The following is a 14,384-nucleotide window of genomic DNA, read 5'->3' as shown; positions in this document are numbered from 1 at the left end:
ACACTTTATAGCACTCCCCGGAAAATTCTACCCCTGTTTAATCTATAATTCTTTGAGATTCGGTCAATTATTTCCCGAAAAATTAGAAAAATTAGAAAAACCGGTTTCCAGAAAATCGATAACAAAAAACTATACACATAGTGGCACTCCCCGGAAAATTCTACCCCTATTTCATATACTTTCGGTGAAAATTCGATTCAGGGGTTTGGGCTGGGCGTTGATGAGTGAGTGAGTGAGTGAGTGAGTGAGTGAGTCAGTGAGTCAGTCAGGACATCTTCCTTTATATATATAGATTAATATCTATTCATTATTTTTCATTTATTACATTCAATATTTTTATATACACTTATGACACTTACTTTATTACATTCAATATTTTTATATACACTTCTAAGACTTACTTTACAATACATTAATTTATTAGTTACAATACTTATTGTAAAGAATTTGAAAATAAAATAAACCAAACAATTTATCGTTTTTAAATTTTTTTCCTTCACAAAACGTGTTTTTAGACATTTTTCTATATATCTTTAATTTAGTTTTACGTACTTTTATATTTTGAGCTCATTTTCCACTTGCTATTTACGTCTCCTATTTAAAACACGATGTTGTATAATGGTAAAATATATATACAATTCATGTTTTAATATATATTGTGAATATATATTGTACGTGCAGTAAAAATTACTTTTAGTAATAATAATAATTTTCCCATAATAGAGTACTGTAATTTCTACGTTTTAACTATAAAAATCTTCAAATAAGTCTTCATATTATTACTTTTTTACTTTATCGCCATTTGAATTTACCGCCTAAAAGTGCATATTTTACCTCATCAAAGATGGCTGCCGGGTCTTTAATGCGTAACACAATTTATCGTCCTTTTCCATAGCATACGCCATCCAGTGTTATATAGAGATCAGTGCAGTGCCGTTAACGGTGTCGGCTCAGCTTCTACGCGATACGAAAAACCTGCGCAACGACGCTTATCGAACCGACAGTTATCGGTAGGTAGGAATGGAATAAAGGCCCAGCGCATCTCCTCCACATGCTGCCAACGCACACCACAAAGCAAAGGCATATCCGGTGTCGCACACTGTCGCACATATGTGTCTGGTATATAGTCAAGGTCGGTAAATGGACGCGGCGTCAGCGTCGCATGATCGCCATTTTTGCCTCAGTGAGTATGTATGGTTTTACTTAACTTAACCTAACTTTTAAACAGCCTAAACTTTTAAACATTAACATTAACATTTACCTAAAAATCAAACATTATATTTTTTGGCTGATCAGCTGAGCGATTGTCGTCACCATTTTCTGTCCAAATGGCTTGAAGTGAATGCGATGACCTTATATCTGTCGCTGTCCATTTATACCAAACATAGTAAGTTCTTATTTCAAGACTGTCTTAAGTAATGTTTTAAGATGCTAATACGGCTCTGTGATTGGTTAATGACATCTTAAGTTGGTTAATGACATTCCCAGACAGCACAAAATATTTTTAAAATATTTTTAAAATATTTATAAGAAAGATTAAAATATTTTAAAAATATATACGTTAAATATTTTGTAAATATATTAATGTCCGAAAAATGAAAGTATCTAAAAGATTATAATAAATATTTAAAAGTAAATTGTAAATAATTATCATCAATATTATCAAATATGTTTTTAATTTATGTTATAAATAATTATAGAAATAATAACTGTAAGTAATAGTAAATATTATTAAAAAGTATCAAGTAAATATTTATGCTAAATATAAAAATAATGCTTCTAAAATTTATTTTAAAAATATTATAATTTTTATTCATAAAAGACTGCTCGGGGGGGTGTGAGTCCGCCCCGGGGACGCAAATGGTACAACAACAAGAACTCTCGAAGGACCAGAAGGGCGCGATCCCCTCACGTACAAAACGGGTGCACGATGCACTCGAATAGGAGTGAATGCGACTCACCGTTTCGTTGCCCGGCCCCTGGGTGTCGGTTCCGGCCTTCCTCTGGATGGCTGGCCCCCTCGGTGGTGCGAGACTGTCCAAAGCGTGCAAGCGTGCAAAACAGAAAAGACAGGAAGTCGAACGATCTTAGTGTGCGCACAGGGCCTTCGCGGGGTCCGGAACGTGAGTCGACACGATCGTGTTCGAAACGTATACTTGACTCTTCCGTGACTGATACGAGAGTGTGTGCCTCCGGCTCGCGCTCCCGCGACTTGCGGCGCGAGTAGTCCTTACGGAAACGGCCGCCGACGGGGTGGGCAGCACGAGTCGGGTGAGTCGCGCGACTATTGACAGACCGATTGATCGCGATCCGCCAACGTTCCGCGCGAGTCGTTAATTCGAATATGACTTTACCGGCCGTCTTACGTAAACCGGTGGAGACAACTAATGCTAACGAAACATGAACTGAGTACGATTAATTAACGAACAACGAGAGCACAATCAAACGCTATTTACACTATTTACAGTGAGCGCCAACCAAAGACAATATTCAAATACAAAATATTTTATTTTCTTTTAGTTTTTCTTGACTATATATTACAATACATATTACAAGTTTTGTTTTTCTTGATTATATATCTTGACTAAAATACTATTTTATGACTATAATACTATACAGAGTGTTCGATTAATGTAATAAAAAAACGCATATTCCATATAAAAAAACTGAGTCAAAAAGTCCTTTACAGTTTTTGAATACCTTTAATAGGTCAGTAGCTAGGTAAGTTTATCCTGCAAAAGGTCGAGTGACAAAAAATATAAAATGTTTCTATTAACATTATAAATTAAGCTTATTGTTGATATGTCATTAATAAACAGTATTTCATTAATAAACAATAATTATAATAAAATATGCTCAAAGCCTTTTGTGAAATTTGAAATATGAGATTATATAACATATATGACATGATTTCACCATGTGTAAAAATCAATTTTTAAAACATTATTTTTAAGTTTATTCGAATTGATTGTTCGTACAGATTTTGTGTTCTGACATATGCACTCTACTTATAAGTTGAAAGTGCAAGGAGTAAATATTTGACATATTCGGAATATATTATTACACTTTTTCTCATTCTAATATTTAGTCCTACATAAACTGATATTAATAGCTCTTTTTTAAGAATTAACTAATACACAGCAAATCCAAGTGTGTTCAATCAATCAATCAATCAATTCTTTATTCTCTCCCTTTCCGGGGTTGGAAGGCGTTTTTTTTTTTCAGGAAAACGTTCCCAAAAACCTTTACACTTATACATTCAATCATTAAACACATATCATATAACACATTTTACATGGCGTTTTACAGGGACGTACCCAACCCTTTACATATATACCCTTAACCCAACTTATTCCAAACTTGGCCTTTGGGCGACCTTACAATACTACTATTACCCTCCCTACCCCTTCTAGTGCCTTCCCTCCGTCCCCTCCTCCTGGTCCGCTTCGTCCTCGTCCGTGCCCATCAGCAGTTTTTCCTCCATCCTCTCCGCGATCTCATCCTCCGCCGACCTCCTTGTCCTCCCACTTTCCTCCTCCTTCTTTTCCTTTCTCTTTTCCCTCTCCTTTCCTTCTTTGATCCTTTCCTCCACCGACTTATCTTCATCTATCTTCACCTTCATTCTGCTTCCCTCTTTCCTCCTTGCTTCCAGTACTTTCCGCCTATCTTTCTCACTTCCCATCTTTACCAGAATTGTTATCCATTCCCCTCTCTGCCCTATCTGGTTCACCTCCGCCCTCACTTTAAGTCCTTCTGTGCTCACCTTATTCCAATTCGAATCACTTCCTCCCCATCTCTTCTTCTCGACCCTAATTATCACATTCTTCCTTCTTTTTTCATCATCGTTCTCTTCATCATCTTCGTACCACCATTTTTTCTTACATACCTTATCCTTTTCCTCCTCACTCTCGTCCCTCTTCCTTTTACCTGAGCTTTGCTCCAATCTGTATACCTTCCTTTTCAACCTCTCTACTTCCTCCTTCAGTTCTTTTATCTCCTCCTTAAAGTCCTTCATCATTTTCACTACTCGCCCTTCCGCTACCATCTCTATCGCCTCCTTGTCAATTATTATCGTTCCTTTGCATTTCATCTTTCGTTCCATCCTTCTTTTTCCTTTCCTTCTGCGGTATCTGAAAACAAAAATCATTTATTTATTCTCTTAGATTAACTATCACTGTGCTCGCCTGCCTTCTTCTCCTTTCCAAGTCCGCCATCCATTTCTCTCCTTCACCCTTGCTGTCTAGTATTCTTCTAATTCTTTCGCTAATTCCTTCCAATTCTTCTCCTTCTTCTCCTCTTGTGCACCATTCTAAAACATGCTCCCATGACTCTGCCTCCGCGCCACATATTCTGCAGGATGTTTTTTCCATTGGCTCCCAGTATCTTCCACTTCTCATCTCATTTCCTAATCTGAATTTCGCTATCCTAATCATAGACTTTTCTTTCCCTTTTCTCACCAGGTATTCCGGCCTCCTGTTTTCTGCTACCTCCTTGTACCATTTGTTGTACCTTGACTCTCTTATCCTTTCGTCTCTCTCTTGAATCTGAATGTCCTTGTCTCTTTTTGTTAAATCTTCAATGCTGCTCCATCCCTCCCCTCTTTTCCTTTTTATCTCCTCGACTGCATATCCTCTTCGCTCGTAAAAACTCCTTCTTTCCTCTTCCCATTTTGATTTTTCCTTCCTTACTTTCTCTCTTATTTCCTTCCAGCACTCTCTTGCAATCTCGTTTCCTTCTCCTCTCTCCAGTTTTTCTTCGTACTTCATCGCCCTTTTACCAGCACTTATTCTCATCTTGTCTCTCTTAGTTTTCTCCCTCAGCATATATCCAGGTGTGCTCCAGTCCAGGCTCAATGTCCACCTTATATACCTTTCGTACATTCTTTCTATTTTTTCTCTCTCTTTCCATCCCCACACTTCTGCTCCGTATAAAGCTATGCTTGCTACCAGCGAATCATATAACTTAATCCTTCTTATCCAGTCTCCTCCAAATAACCTCTTTCCTATTCCCCATACCTGTCCCATTGCTATGGTAGCTTTCCTTACTCTTTCGTTTATATGCGCCTCCTGCCCTCCGTTCTTTTGGAATGTGTAGCCTAGATAGCAGAATTCCTTCACCTCTTCTATTTCTTCTTTCTTCCATCTACACTCTACTATCTTCATTTTACCTCCCCCCTTCCTAAATCTCATTACCTTTGTTTTCCCTACGTTCACTCTTAGCTTCTTTCTGTCAAAGTATTTTTCCAATCTTTTCAACATTCTCTTCATCTCCTCTTCATCCTCTGCTATAACTACTATGTCATCCGCGTATGCTAATGTCCAGAATTTTATTTTTCCTACTACTACACCTCCGTCTTGTCCCTTCCTCATTGTCTCCTCTATATCTGCCAGCAGAAGTATGAAGAGCATAGCGCTCAGTGGGCATCCTTGCCTAACTCCTTTGACCGTCCAGAAGCACGATCCTTTTTCTCCCTTTACCCTCACTACGCATCTCGTCTCCTCGTATAGGCCTTTTATCCTTGCCCTCAGCTGTTCACTGATTCCTTCTCTTTTCATTACTTCCCATATTTTTTCTCTGTCCACGGAGTCGAATGCTGCCTTCAGGTCTATAAACGCTGTTACCAGCTTCCCTTTTTTCTTGCTCATAGCTCTTCCGATCACGTAGTTCAGTGCATATATATTTTCCATTGTTCCTTTCCTTTTTCTAAATCCTGTCTGTGTTTCTGGAAGTATCCCCTTCTCCTCTACCTCTTTCTCTAGCCTCTTAGCCAATATTGCTGCATATATTTTATAACTTGTGTTCATTAGTGTCACCCCTCTGTAATCCTGCGCTTCTTTCCCCTCTCCTTGTTTTACTATCGGTACTATTATTCCTTTTTTCCAATCTTCTACTATTTCCCCTGTCCTCCATGTTGCATCACATATCTCCCATATTTTCTCCTTCAATCTCTCGCCTCCGTAAATCCATACCTCATTTGGCAGTCCATCCGTGCCTGCAGTTTTCCTCTCTCTCATTTATCTGATTACTTCTTCCACTTCCTCTCTCCTTATTCCCTCCTGCTCCTCTTTGCTCCCCGCTCTTTCCTCTCCCTTCCTGTCTTTTTCACGCGGTTTTACCGTAACTCCCTCTAGTTTACCGTAACTCCATGAAGTGCTTGTTCCACTGCATTTCCGTTATTTCTTCACATACCTTTTTTCTGCTTTTTCTTTCTCTGTTTATAAATCTCCATACTTCTTTTTCATTAGTCGCTTCTCTCGCTTCCTTCATTATTCTCTCCTTTTCGGACTCTTTCTTCTCTTTTATTTTTTCCTCATATTCCTTTTTCTTTACTATGTACTTCCTTTTATCTACCTCTCCTTTTCTCCATTTCACCAGATTCTCACGCGCTTCTTTCCTTAGCTTTGCACATTCTCTATCCTACCATCCGTTTTTTTTTCTTTGCTCTCTGGTCTTCTCTTATTTCTTTCCATTCTGCAGCCCGCTTTGCCGCTTTCTTTATTCCTTCCATTATTTCCTCTATGCTCGTACCCTCTATCTTCTCCTCTTTTATTCTTTCTTTGTAACTTTCTTTTCCTTCCTTCGACCAGTTCATTATTCTTCTCACTCTTTTTTCCTCTTTTCCTCTCTCACTTGTTCCTTTTACCCTTATTGTTATAGGCTGATGATCCGAGTCTATAGCCTCTCCAATCTTTATTTCCTCTGCTTTCTCCCAAATTTCTTGGTTTTCAATTATATAGTCTATTACCGACTCGCCCCTCCCTCCTGTAAATGTGAACTCTCCGTCAGTGTCTCCTTTTGTTCCGTTCAGTATTCCTAACCCTCCTTCTTCAATAAACTCCAGCAGCTTCCTTCCTTCCGTGTTAATCTCTTTATCCTTCGATTTTCTCCTTTCCCCCATTATCTCTGTTAAGCCTCCTTCTTCTCCAGTTCTTGCGTTAAATTTCCTCCTATTATTACTTGCTCCCCTAATCCTCCATCGTTTGTATAATCCTTTATATACTTTATCTTCCTTTCAATATCGTTATTCACATATACCGTTATGATCTTCCACGTTCCCTCCTTTGTCTTTGCTATTCTTTCTACAATTCCTTCCTCTTCCCTCTCTTCCGTACCGGTTACCGCCATTTCCTTCCTAACTCCTGTTATTATCCCTCCTCTTGCTCTTCCTTTCTTTCTTTCTTTTGTTGCTGGTTGGCATTTCCACACGTACCTGTCCGATAACGTTCTTTTGACTTTACACCAATCCTTTTGCTCTACCCACGTTTCTAGCATAGCTATTATATCCCAGTTTTCAATCTCTTTCCAGAATTCCTCATTTTTCCTCTTTAATCCAGCTATATTCCAGAAGCCTATGTTTATTGTGTTCTCCTTTTTTTCATATTGCTTGGTTCTTTCTTGACCTCCTCCCCACATCTCCCTTCCTCTCCTCCCGTTCTCCATGTTTTCTCCTTCCCCATCTCTCTTCCCTTCCTTATTACTTCCGAAAATCACTCCTCTCCTCCAATTTTCCTTTACTTTCGTTCCACTTCATTTCTTTATTATCCACCCACATTTTCTGATATCCAATCGTGGTTTTCTTTCCTGCTTCTCTTTCCTCCTTTGCTATTCTTTTTATTTCTTTTTGTATCTGCCTTTCCGTTTTAGTGAGATCGTCGTCCAAGTAGATTCCATATTTTTTCCCCAGCACTTTTCTTTCTGTCATTATTTCTCTTTTGTCTTCTCAGCTCTTACATTCCATCACTGTCATCCTATTATTTCCATATCCTATTTCATGTACTTGCTGAATGCCCGCTTTTATCTTCTTTACCTCATTTATCATCTTCTTTACCTTCTCTTTCCTTCCTATCTCGCCTCCTTCCATCGTCCCCTTCACAATTATATTATTTCTCCTCCTTCTTCTCTCCGTCATTTCCATGTTTTTTTTTCATCTCCTTCATCTTTTCCATTAACTTTCCTTCCTCGCCTCTCCCTGCTCCGCTCAGGTCTACCTTTTCCATTTTCTCCTCCACATTTTTTATTCTTTCCTCTAACAATTTTCTTTGCTGCTCCCAAATTTCTTCTCTCTTCTTGACTTCTTCTTTCAACTCTTTTATTTCCTTTTTTATTTCCTCTTTATCTTTTCTTCTTTTCATCTCTTGTTCCTCCAATTTCCTTAGAATTTCCTTTAGCATCCCTTCAGCTGCCATATTTCCTTCCTCTTCTTCTCCTTTTTTAATTTTAGCTGGCGGTGATCTGTTAACCTTCCTTGTTTCGTTGAATTTTTCCAATATTTCCTTTTCTGCTTTGGCTATTTCTTCCTCTGCTCCTTCTCTTTTCCTCTTTTGTCAAGGTTGGGTAAGTTAACTTTTTTTTTTAACTAAGTTAAGTTAAAGTTAACAGCCTTGAAAATTTAACTTAGTTAAGATACAAGTTAATCCATAATGAAATTAATTGAATTAAAAGTTAAGTTAATAATAATTAGCAATTAAAAAGTTAAAAGTTAAATTTTTTTGTCGCCACGCTGGACCAGAACCGAAACGAAAACGTGATTATAACTGATCATATCATTCAACATATCGACTGATACATTTGCGACGGAAAAAGATTTCCCTCAGGCACTCAAACGTGCTTTTATACAATATAATACCTCGATACCATCTTCAGCTCATTGTTGAATGTTCAGTGCAGGAGGAAACGAGTCCTCCTGCACTGAACAACCGTTCAACATGAGCTGAAGATGGTATCGAGGTATTATATTGTATAAAAGCACGTTTGAGTGCCTGAGGGAAATCTTTTTCCGTCGCAAATGTATCAGTCGATATGTTGAATGATATGATCAGTTATAATCACGTTTTCGTTTCGGTTCTGGTCCAGCGTGTTATTAAATATAGCGTTTGTTGTAAAGAGGTGGAAGCCAGTGGCCAGATCGACTATACTGCGTTTAGTGCGTTCACGGAGATAAGTAATAGTGCTGCGACTAGCGTATACGAAATGGGGCATTCTGAGCTTTGTGATTGGTCAATTCTTCTAGAAGCATACAACCAATCACACTACACGGAATATGGCCCCCCATATAGGAGTTGCCAGATGTTACAATAAAACCAACGCTTGGCCAATGCTACGGCAGTCAATTGTCGGCCAAGGTTCTATCAGCCAGTGCTGGGCCATCACTGGCAAATAACTGGCTGCCTACCTATATAGAATAATCCGGCATTACAACGAAGACCAACACTTGGCCGATGGTTGGCAGCCGTACGTCGCCCAACATTCTGTCAGACAGTACTGGGCCATCACTGGCAAATAACTGGCTGCCTACCTATATAGAATAATCCGGCATTACAACGAAGACCAACACTTGGTCGATGGTTGGCAGCCGTACGTCGCCCAACATTCTGTCAGAAAGTACTGGGCCATCACTGGCAAATAACTGACTGCCTACCTATATAGAATAATCCGGGATTACAACAAAGACCAACACTTGGCCGATGGTTGGCAGCCGTACGTCGCCCAACATTCTGTCAGACAGTACTGGGCCATCACTGGCAAATAACTGACTGCCTACCTATATAGAATAATCTGGCATTACAATGAAGACCAACGCTTGGCCGATGCTACGACAGTCAATTGCCGGCCAAGGTTCTATCAGCCACCCGTGTAAAAATTTGTTAGGGATGGCCTTACATAACATAAGGCGCCGATCATTAGTTATTAGGGATGCCATAAGAAAGGTTTCCTTATTTTTGTCTAGTAAGACCCTTGTAAAGATTTGATAAGGATATTTTAACTTCATAAATACTTATTTATTAGGGCTAACCGGATGAGGTCCCGATCATTATTTATTAAGGATGCCATAAGAAAGGTTTTTCTTATTTTTGTGTAATGAGGCCCTTGTAAGGATTTGATAAGGATGTTTTAACTTTATAAATATATTTACGAACACAAAATTTCGTAATAAGCCGGCACTGGTTTCTGACATTCACCCGACATTAAGAAATATTATATCATATATCCAATTCAAAATTTTATTACTCTTTTTAAACTGAATTTGTTTCTTAAGATAATTTTTGAAAAATTATATATTTGCGCTGGTTATGACATATGTAGATTGTATATAACACTTACATCAAATTAAGAAGTAGTCTACCATGTAAGGCAGTTGGCTCACGATCCAGAGGTCCCGAGGTCCCGAGTTCGAATTCCACCAAGGTAAGTGTGTTTTTCAAATACGAGAAAATATTTATAATCATAGACTGCATCTTAAGAAACAAATTTAGTTAAAAAATAGTAATACAATTTCAAAATAAATAATTTTTTTTATGTCGGGTGAATATCGGAAATCAGTGTCGGCTCGATACTGGCTCGATACTGGCACGTAGCATTGTATCAGAAATCTGGCACCTGGCAACCAGTATTGGCGCAGTACTAAACCGATCATAAATCCTGTACTGGGGCAGTACCAGTAGACAACGGCTGGGCCAGTACTGTCTGCCAGTATTGGGCCCAAGTTATCATCCGGTACTGGCGCCAGTACCGCGCCAGTAGTGTTGCCAGTACTACGCCAGTACCCGAACTGCAACAACCAGTACTGGCGCAGTATTGGGCCGTTTCGTATGTAAACAAATTCACAGTTGAGTTCGAGAATCAAGGTCCTATACTATAAATGTAGAGTTGTAGGTAGGCATCTCGCGACGCCTTTATTTATGGCATGGTTTACTTCAAGAAAGTTAAATTAAAAGTTAATAGTTACCGATAAAATGTAACTAAATTAAGTTAAAAGTTAAAAGTCTAAAATGTAACTAAGTTAAGTTAAAAATATTTAACTTTTTAACTTTTTAACTTAACTTTTATCTTTTTAACTAGACACTACCCAACCTTGTCTTTTGTATATAATTTGTAATTGTTCCCACGCTGTCTGTTCTCCCTCTCAGCTTGGACAGCTCTTCCGCTTTCGTTGGCCTTTCCTTCGCTTTCCTTCCGTCCTCGCTTCCTTTCTTTTCCTTGTCGCCTTGCTGTTTACCCTCTATTATTCCTTCTTTCCCTGCCTCCATTCGCCACCTCTGCAGGCTTTACCTCTACCGGTGCTCCCTCTACGCCTATTCTTTCCTCCCTTTCTAACTACTTTTATCCGCACCTCGTCGATAATCCACCTCCTGCTCTCTCCGATAGGCGACGTCACTGTCCGCCTTTCCTGCTTTCGCGCCTTCTCCTGCCGCACTAACCTGCTCGTCTGTTGACTTTCTTTACCGCACTAATTAATAATTTCTTATTTCCTACTAATGACTTACCGTATCTCTCCTTATTCTCCTGCTTCCACTCTTTCCTACTCCCTACTCTTCTCCTCCTTCTCTCTACTATATCTGTCCTTTCCAACCGTCTAACTTCCACCTGATTCACCACGTCCGCTCTCTTCAACTGTCCACGCCGAAGTCCCAAATCCAAGTGTGTTATTATTTTAACTGAATTAAAGCTCTTCTTACATATTTTTTACCGTTTTAAATGACGTCATTTAACACGGTTGAATATATTAATACGATTAAACGTGTGTTATTTAACACGCAACAAAACATGTAAAACGAGCTTCAGTCAAATGTGTCATTTTTAAACATTTATGCGTGTAGAAATAACACACTTGCATTTATAGTGTAGTCAGTTCGGTTCCTGGTGTTCTTAACCAGTCGTCTACAGTATTTTTATATTTGGAGTTATATGGAATTAGTAGAGTTTATACCTCTCATTGAGAGACATATTGAAGTGCAGATTGTTATCTAATACTACTAAGCTATTCATGACTTTTACCGATAGTGCTTTCGAAAATAGGTTCGGCTGGTGTTGGGAAAAATAATAAAGTTGGCAGTATTGAGAATTCCCATTCTATCATTCTCCAACGTTTCCCAGTTGGAGAAAACGAACGCAGTGTTGGGAATTCTCAATACTGCCAACTTTGTTATTTTTCCCAACACCAGCCGAACCTATTTTCGAACGCACTACGAATGTTGCATACCTCTATGAAGTTGGCCGGACAACTTCAACGTATCGAACTTTCATTAATTGGAATCGATTGGTGGTCGTTTGGTGGTCTTTGGTAGTCTAGTCCGATCGTTTGGTGGTTAGTCGTTTTCCTGTAAAATAAAAATGAAATTTCCGGTGTGAAGTTAGCCGGACAATTTTTATTTTTCAACCAATTTAACTTTTTTATAGCTCATTCGACGCGGAATCGTTTGGTGGTCACGAATATCATCATAAAAACGTTTGGTGGTCAACCGTTTTCCCAGAAAATAGAAAAAATCGTATGCGCATAATGTTGGACATATCACCACTGTGCCATTAGCCGGAAAAATTGTATTTATCACCCAAATTGACTTTGATAGGGCTCATTTGACGCGGAATCGTTTGGTGGTCACGAATATCATTGTTAAAACGTTTGGTGGTCAATCGTTTTCCTAAAAAAAATAGAAAAAACCGTACGCTCACGCCATTGGTCGTATGACTCCGTGACATTAGTTGGATAAATATTATTTATCAATCAAATTGACTTTGATAGGGCTCATTCGACGCGTAATCGTTTGGTGGTCACGAATATCGTCGTTAAAACGTTTGGTGGTCAATCATTTTCTCAAAAAATATAGAAAACCGTATGCGCATAATGCCGGACATATCACTCTGTGCCATTAGTCGGAAAAATTGTATTTATCACCCAAATTGACTTTGATAGGGCTCATTCGACGCGGAATCGTTTGGTGGTCACGAATAACATCGTTAAAACGTTTGGTGGTCAACCGTTTTCTCAGAAGATAGAAAAAACCGTACGCTCACGCCATTGGTCGTATGACTCTGTGACATTAGCTCGGTAATTTGATGAATAAACATTATTTATCACCCAAATTGACTTTGATAGGGTTCATTCGACGCGAAATCGTTTGGTGGTCACGAATATCGTCATTAAAACGTTTGGTGGTCAATCGTTTTCCTAAAAAATAGAAAAAACCGTACGCTCACGCCATTGGTCGTATGACTCCGTGACATTTAGCTGAGTAATTTGATGGATAAACATTATTTATCAATCAAATTAGGTTTGTTTGCGTCGCACGCCCCACTATGCTCCTACTCATTTCAACCCACTCCAAAAACTTATCTGCTCCAATCGCCACCCTTTACCTGTGATCCAAGTGTCTCTGGTGTGTATTGGAGTATGCGACGCGAACAAACCTTTGACTTTGATAGGGCTCATTCGACGCGGAATCGTTTGGTGGTCACGAACAAAGTCAAAGGTTTGTTCGCGTCGCATACTCCAATACACACCAGAGACACTTGGATCACAGGTAAAGGGTGGCGATTGGAGCAGATGAGTTTTTGGAGTGGGTTGGAATGAGTAGGAGCATAGTGGGGCGTGCGACGCGAACAAGCCTAATTTGATTGATAAATAATGTTTATCCATCAAATTACTCAGCTAAATGTCACGGAGTCATACGACCAATGGCGTGAGCGTACGGTTTTTTCTATTTTTTAGGAAAACGATTGACCACCAAACGTTTTAATAACGATATTCGTGACCACCAAACGATTACGTGTCGAATGAGCCGTATGAAAGTCAATTTGATTGATAAATAATATTTATCCAGCTAATGTCACGGAGTCATACGACCAATGGCGTGAGGGGACGGTTTTTTCTATTTTTTTAGGAAAACGATTTACCACCAAACGTTTTAACGATGATATTCGTGACCACCAAACGATTCCGCGTCGAATGAGCCCTATCAAAGTCAATTTGGGTGATAAATACCATTTTTCCGACTAATGGCACAGAGTGATATGTCCGGCATTATGCGCATACGGTTTTCTCTATTTTCTGAGAAAATGATTGACCACCAAACGTTTTAACGACGATATTCGTGACCACCAAACGATTACGCGTCGAATGAGCCCTATCAAAGTCAATTTGATTGATAAATAATATTTATCCAACTAATGTCACGGAGTCATACGACCAATGGCGTGAGCGTACGGTTTTTTCTATTTTTTAGGAAAACGATTGACCACCAAACGTTTTAACGATGATATTGGTGACCACCAAACGATTCCGCGTCGAATGAGCCCTATCAAAGTCAATTTGGGTGATAAATACAATTTTTCCGGCTAATGGCACAGTGGTGATATGTCCAACATTATGCGCATACGATTTTTTCTATTTTCTGGAAAAACGGTTGACTACCAAACGTTTTTATGATGATATTTGTGACCACCAAACGATTCCGCGTCGAATGAGCTATAAAAAAGTTAAATTGGTTGAAAAATAAAAATTGTCCGGCTAACTTCACACCGGAAAATTCATTTTTATTTTACAGGAAAACGACTAACCACCAAACGATCGGACTAGACTACCAAAGACCACCAAACGACCACCAATC

The 14,384-nt window shown here is 39.0% G+C and overlaps 1 protein-coding gene across 1 annotated transcript; it reads right to left on the bottom strand.

Moving 5' to 3' along the window:
• Window positions 1-3,155: 3,155 nt before the first annotated feature.
• Window positions 3,156-11,730, bottom strand: LOC139783133 (uncharacterized). The gene is made up of 3 exons (XM_071722271.1): window positions 11,708-11,730; window positions 11,265-11,391; window positions 3,156-4,130 (listed from the first exon to the last, which is right to left on the bottom strand). Exon 3 carries the CDS (start codon window positions 4,100-4,102, stop codon window positions 3,410-3,412), a length of 693 nt encoding a protein of 230 aa, XP_071578372.1. The 5' UTR covers window positions 4,103-4,130; window positions 11,265-11,391; window positions 11,708-11,730; the 3' UTR covers window positions 3,156-3,409.
• Window positions 11,731-14,384: the final 2,654 nt, after the last annotated feature.

This window comes from Temnothorax nylanderi, unplaced genomic scaffold (assembly GCF_030848795.1).
Source record: "Temnothorax nylanderi isolate EJ_2023f unplaced genomic scaffold, tnyl_v1.0 TNYL_tig0472_pilon, whole genome shotgun sequence".
NCBI classification, from domain to species: domain Eukaryota; kingdom Metazoa; phylum Arthropoda; class Insecta; order Hymenoptera; family Formicidae; genus Temnothorax; species Temnothorax nylanderi.
Note: the sequence above shows the minus strand (reverse complement) of the source record. Positions and strands in the feature narration are given on the sequence as shown.